The sequence below is a fragment of the Sparus aurata genome, chromosome 2 (assembly GCF_900880675.1).
Source record: "Sparus aurata chromosome 2, fSpaAur1.1, whole genome shotgun sequence".
NCBI lineage: Eukaryota > Metazoa > Chordata > Actinopteri > Spariformes > Sparidae > Sparus > Sparus aurata.
Genome location: NC_044188.1, coordinates 4,886,023 through 4,893,162, shown reverse-complemented (window position 1 = coordinate 4,893,162; position 7,140 = coordinate 4,886,023). Strand labels below are relative to the sequence as shown.

The 7,140-nt window shown below is 39.4% G+C and overlaps 1 protein-coding gene across 1 annotated transcript; it reads left to right on the top strand.

The window, feature by feature from the left end:
• The first annotated feature begins 3,296 nt into the window (after nucleotides 1-3,296).
• Nucleotides 3,297-5,833, top strand: LOC115595916 (nuclear factor 7, brain-like). Its single transcript, XM_030440766.1, has one exon. The coding sequence runs from the start codon at nucleotides 3,461-3,463 to the stop codon at nucleotides 4,898-4,900; it is 1,440 nt and encodes a 479-aa protein (XP_030296626.1). The 5' UTR covers nucleotides 3,297-3,460; the 3' UTR covers nucleotides 4,901-5,833.
• Nucleotides 5,834-7,140: the final 1,307 nt, after the last annotated feature.

Here is a 7,140-nt window from a genome sequence, read left to right as displayed (position 1 = left end):
TCCGGCCAGACCTTCAAATTAAAACAAACCGTGCACTCTTTATTTAGCGAGGGAGCCAATTTGAAAGACTCTCTGTTGTACGTCGTTAGTCACTTTTTGTAATTAAATACATAACGAAAGATCAAGGGGCTTAAGCTTAAACATCGAAAAAATTGGTTTTCTTTGTCTTCAATCTTATATTTTGAAGGCAAGGCACATCACTTCCGGTATGTAATTGTTTACCTGAAGCCGTCAAACGCGTTTTCTATCTTTTCCGCATTGCTTTGTCATTTTCTCCTTGTCACCTTATTCACATTTAAAAAGCCTTAGGAACATCCTGCAGAGATATTTGATATATATTTCTTAAAGATTCAACGTTGGGCCTCTGTAGTTTACTGTGACAGGTCACAGTTGTCACCTTCCTTCAGAACCAGACTTGTGGCAGGACCTCTTTTGTTTGATATCAGGGGAAAATGAATAAAATGCACTCTTGAACCCAAAGATATACACTTTACTATCAAAATATGAAGATTATTTTGCATTTAATCGTTTAGTTTTTAAAATGTCAAAGAAATAATAAAGCATCAGCTGGCAAATTACTTCTTCTATCCAAGTAACATCCCAAAACAATCATGTAAGAAAGGAAAAGCAGCAAATCCTCACAATTGAGCGACTGAAAGCAACAACTGTCTTTTGCTAGAAAAAATAATTACTTTAACCATTAATTGATTATCATAGTACAAGAACCGTTTTGTTCAGTTAATGTCCTGCACTCAGGCAGGCCTTAAATAAGACTCAATAGATTTCTCATATAAAACTGCATGACTTTATTGGTGCAAATGACACAGTGTGATCCATTCAGCTGTACAACTAATGTTTCAAAGATTTCTCAATGGGTTTAGAGTAATTTGTGAACTGTAAAAATGTCAATGTGGTCACCACATGTCTCTGTACTTAGCAGCAACCAGGCTTCTAGACATTAAAATGGTAATGTAGCTGTACAGTGAATGATGTGCATGAACACTCATCAATAACAGGATTTAAGTATTGCACATATTTGTCGTTGATTGTTTTAGTTTTTAACATTTTCTTTGCAGAAAAATCTGCATAACCAACTGATCTGGTAAAACGTTCGGCCTCTCCTGGCTGAATGTGCCTCCTGCTGTTAAAAACGGTCTCGCACGAGGAGTAGACGATGCTTAGATACCCAGGTATGAATGGGAGAGTTTAGATGGCAGAGGCAGAATGGTTCTGTTCTCCCACCATCAGGCCAGAGCGTCCTCTGATGTGGGAACTGCAGGCAGGTTTCTATACAGCTGTATTTCCTGCTTGACTCTTTCAGGTATTGAAGGTGTCTTTCTCTGCTGCAGCGCTGCTCCTCAGAGCAGTACAGATATTTCTGGCATAAAAATGATCACAAATACAGTTAAAGGATAAGAGTAACATGATGCTTTACCATTGTTGTGGTTGTCAGCCTAATTAAAACACTTTTCACTCTGTACCAAATCTCATCTGAGTCAATTCTGTTCATGAACCTTGGTCCCATAGCGCTCGACTTCTGTAAGACCTTCGAAGTGTTGCCATCCTCACATGAAGCACACAGAGTCTCTACTAATTAATCTTCTGCTCTGTATTCTGGTGTTGCTGACTCAGTCATTTGTACATTTTTAACTATGGAACCATTGTTTTCAAACTTGTAATTCAGTCTAATGCAGTCCTATAAATAATCATACATGCAGTTGACTCAACTTCATGTTCATTTTTGAAGCCACGATTTTGTGGTGCTGTTCAGCTGCACTGCCTCATAATGAGAGGTGATTCTTTTGCTTAGCCTGCCTTCATTGATTTGGATTAGAACAACAGAAACATACTGATGTAATACCAAGAATCGACCTGAAGATGTCGCCATTTTGAAAAAGCAATTGAAACAGCAAACTTGTTTTCATTATAAGTGCTTCAGTTTTTTTTTTGCAGCAGCATGCCTCTTTAGTAACTATCACTGCCCATACTGGTGCTGGTATGCTGGTCACCAGCACACCAGCACCAGCATAGGAAGCCTGTGCCTTAATCCTGTTCAATCAGCATTTTGATTTGCCACACCTGTCAAGTGGATGACTTATTTTATTGGATTTTAACAGATGTGTGCTCAAAATCTGTACAGCACCTTGTGTACATAAACAGAAAACCATTATAAAATGATTTACTTCAACTTGCTTTATATGTTTGTATATTTAGTGCAGTATTTACAGTTTGTTTCAGGTGCCCTCAAATGACCCCAAAATCTTGCAGGTTTGAAGCTTGTGTTCAATAAACTTGGTGTACTGTGACTTGGGGAACAGACAGTAATATTCCAAGCTGTCAGGATGCGTTCCCCCTGTTTAAATGGTCAAATTTAATGATATCAGCCTGAAAATCACAGGACTTATCTGTTGTGGGGAAATAACTCATGAGTATGAATTTGAAAGATGTGTGAGCCTCCTTTCATACTGAACAGAGGGGGAACAGTATCTGACAGTAATATTCAAAGGTGTCAGGATGCGTTCCCCCTGTTTAAATGGTCAAATTTAATGATATCAGCCTGAAAATCACAGGACTTTTCAGGATTGATGCTGGATAACTGTGGATTCACTTTAAGTTGTGTAAAAAAAAAAAAAAAGTATGTTTTCAACCTGCTTAGAAAATGTTCTGGTCAAGAGCAGTTCCAACATTTTCCCAGTTACTAAGATCAATAAAAATACAATGTTTGTGAACACAGAAACTGAGTCACTTTTCTATTTGGCTCGCATCACAGAAGGGAAGGAGTGTCCTCCTCCGTTGTTCACACTGGTAGAAGTTTTATTTGTTTTGTTTTTTGTTTTGTTTTTCTAACAAGAACCAACGTTTTATCAAGAACACTCGTGTGACTGTGTGTGTTTGACTGCTGGAGTACAAGAAGTTTAAAAGCCTGCAAAGGAATAGGAGAGGTTTCTACTTCATGTTCTGAGTGAAGTGCTATGTTAACCTTTTATACATGTAGTGCTGTTTGAATACATCAATTGAACATTAACCAATTTATATTTATTGTGAATATATTTAATCTACAATAAATGTACTCTATTAGAAATGTATACAGCCCTTTGGCTTTATCATACATTTCATACATGAATCATCATGGTGAATATTTCCTAAATCATGTAAACAGTATTTATAAAACTTGCATTTTATTTGGTACATCAGCACCTCAAGTGGACAGTTGCCTTAAAATCTGTTAATAGGTCACAAAGCACCATCTGCTGGTGAGAACACGAAATGTCAGCTGTTATTTATTTACTTTCCATGTAAGTGAAACTGATTTTGACATTTCCTGATCGGAGCTGAGACGACATTACAGGGCGAAGAATCTCTCCAATAAACAGGAATCACAAGGATCTTAAACTGTTAATCAGAGAGACATTGATTTGGTGAGTCGTGCTGTTGAAGAATAATTCACATATCCGAACAAATGGCTGAGAAAATTGCTTTTCTTGAAAGTTTCGTGAGCTGCCATGTGTGTTCAGAGACTTTCAGAGATCCTGTGTCTCTGAGCTGCAACCACAGCTTCTGTTCAAGCTGCCTGAACAAATTCTGGGAACAAGCTAAAAACAAAAACTGTCCCATTTGTAAAAGGAAATGCTCAAAAGAAGATCTACAAGTAAACTTTACTCTGAAGGAACTGGCTGACTCCTTTGCTGAGAGACTGAACACTGGAGCACCTGAGACAGAAAAAGGAGAGAAGCAGGTGGAGGTGAAAGAGGAGGTTGTGTGTGATAAACACCCAGAAGTCTCTTACTTGTTCTGTAAGGACGAGCAGAGAGCTGTGTGTCCTGTCTGTGAGTTTTCTCTCCACCAGAGTCACAAGGTGGTTCCTGTAGAACAAGCAGTCAGTGAGCTGAAGGAGCAGCTGAAATCTGACTTAAAGTCTCTACAGGACAAGAGGAACACATACAAGCAAGTGAAGAAAACATACAATGAAGTGATTCAACACTACAACAAGCAGCTGTTGTCCACAGAGAGGCAGATCAGAGCAGAGTTCAACAAGCTCCACCAGTTCCTGAAAGAGGAAGAGGAGTCCAGACTGGCAGCTCTGAGGGAGGAAGAGGAGCAGAAGGGGAAGACTGTCAGCAGAGAGATGAAGGTGATTGAGGAGCAGATCTCCTCTCTGTCAGACAGTATCTGTGCTGTTGAAGAAGAGCTGCAGAAACACAACGTGCCATTCCTCAGCAGCTATAAAGCCACTCAGACCAGAGCCAGAGTCCAGTGTTCACTGTCAGATCCACAGCTGGTCTCAGGAGCGCTGATAGATGTGGCCAAACACCTGGGCAACCTGTCCTTCAGAGTCTGGGAGAAGATGAAGGACCAGGTCCACTTCAGTCCTGTCATTCTGGACCCAAACACTGCAAATGGCTGTCTCCATCTGTCTGATGATCTGACCAGTGTGAGACAGGGGGACACAAAGCAGCAGCTTCCTGACAATCCAGAGAGAAACACTAAGTATGCCAATGTTTTTGGTTCTGAGGGCTTCAGCTCAGGGAAACACAGCTGGGAGGTGGAGGTGGGAGATCATCCTCGCTGGAATGTAGGTTTGGTTAAAGAGTCAGTTGACAGAAAGGGAGAGATACCTGCTTCACCAGAATATGGAATCTGGTGTTTAAAGTATCGAGATGGAAAATACACTAATGGTGCTGGTGAGACTGTCAAAGTGAAGAAGAGTCTCCAGAGGATCAGAGTCCAGCTGGACTATGACAGGGGGGAGGTGTCCTTCTACGACCCTGAAGACATGACTCACATCTACACTCACAGAGACACTTTCACTGAGAAACTCTTCCCATATTTCAGTATTGGAAAGGCTGGTGATGCTAAAACTGCTGATATCAAAATCTGTCAGACTGATATTTCTCTGTGATGTTCAGGAATGATAGGAATATTATTGTCTGCAGTGTGTGTGTGTGTGTGTGTGTGTGTGTGTGTGTTTCTTAAACACTGACCTTGTCACGACCTGTAGTCGTCATGGGGACCAAAGCTCGGTTATAAAGAGGCGAACAAGGTGCCATTTCTCAGGTCCTGGTTCAGGTCAGGGGTAAGGTGTGAATTTAGGTTGGGTTAAGGTTAGTGTTACAGTACAAACACTGTTCATCAGCTTCTTCATTGTTTTTGTTCTTCAACATCTTCTGCAGATTTGATTTGGTGTCAAAGGTCCTGAAATGTTTTCTAACTGTTCTACAGTCTGACGTGAATCATTCAAAGTGTTTTTCATGTTGGTTTGTTCTTTTTTTGAATCTCAGTTCCTCCCAATCAATGTTGTTGATCCATGTTAGTTTATCAGAAACGTTTGGATTATTTTTACTTTCGATTTCCATTTGAGATTATTTCAATGTAATATTCTGTTATGTTGTTTTATGTTTACTAACATTGCTGATCTGTTGGCGGTGTCTCTTTAACAAAGTACAGTTTGATTCTCATAAAGATAACAGTTGATAAAGTTGTTCATGTCTGTTTCTAAGGTCATGATAAAGTGCTGAGGCTCTTGTTTTACGTCTGTCAGTCACAATGTAGTGTATCAACATACTCTAATCATGTTCACTCTGGGGCCGTCGTTTTACTCAGAGGACACAAGAGATTTGATTATTTCCTGATTCAGTCTTTCACGGATTAGTTTTGGGAGTGTTGCTGCAGACTGCCTCCTCCATGTTGTTTAACTCTGTATGATGATGAATTAAGTTGTATTTTGTCTTTAGGTTCATCCTGATTTTTACAGCTGGTGGATGGTACTTGGCAGAATGTGCCAGTTTGTCTTTTTGTTTTTTTGCTCTTGAGAAATGAAATATAACATTGCACATTTTAGTTGTCAGTGAGATTTATATGAAAGATGTTTTTATCATGTGAGCATCATTTTATGATAACTATCAGTGTAAACTGAGCTGAACATTACTGTATCTAATTCACACAGTCTGGTTTAGCAGTGAGGATTAGTGGTCCAGTTATAATGGAAAGACTTCTCTCTAATGTGACGCTGCAGGTGAAACTAAAGGGTCATCATCACCTGACTCACTGTTGAGTGAATGATTCTGCTAGTTGACACTAACGACTGTTAAAGACAGTCTATGAAATGTTTTCTTGGTACTAATTGTTTAAGTTGACATCAAAATTGATTACAGCTTAACATTAATTAAATGTCACCACATTCCACATGTCAGAATTGTTGATATTGAATTCTAAAGCAGTGTTTGCTTTAATCTTGATCTCAAACATGAATCTTTATTATTTCCCAGCAGCATTTATTTAATAATTCCTGAACATTCATTAAGATGCAGCTGCTGTTTGTTCCTGTGTGTTTATGTTAACTGTCCCAACAGCACGAGTCTGTGCTGGATGATCTTCAGCATTGATGCTGGATAACTGTGGATTCACTTTAAGTTGTGTAAAAAAAAACTTGTATGTTTTCAACCTGCTTAGAAAATGTTCTAGTCAAGAGTCAGGACCCACCGGCACATCCAAAACTGGACCGAGGGTAAATAATGTCCGCCACGCTTTTTTGCGAACATCGCCGTCACGTTTGCTTTGTGTCTGGTGCAGGAAGAAACGGTAAAAACGGGCTTTTGTCACGAACGTGTCCAAGCAGCAAGTTTGGTTGTTGAGGAACAGGAAGTTGTGGGAGGGACGGAGGCGGAGACGTTCTACTATTGTAGAAGGACTTTGACGGAGGCGGATGATTAACAGGCAACGTCGGTCGGTGTAGAGACAGCGATAGAGACAGCGATATTGAGAGTTGAGAGATTTGTGACATTTAGTGTGTATAGTTAGTGTGTTATGTAGTGTTTGGTGTAGTGTGTTTAGTGTGTAGTGGAGTCGGTTTTTTGTTTAATGAGTCAGAACAATGAGGAGACTGCTGAATGTGGAGCAGGCAGTGCAGCTCTTCATTCAGCTGGAAGGAGCACAGGCAGACCTGAGCATTGCCTGCATTTAAATGTAAATAGTTACATCTTTGTAAATTTTTTAAATGTATGCACAAATTTAGCAAACAACAATTTATATTTGCATTATAAGTAAAAAGAAATGGTTTGTTAAACATATTTGTGGTTTTCACAGTAAAAAAATCTAACTTTTTCTACTCGGATTTTATGTTTTTATTTTGTGATGTTAGGT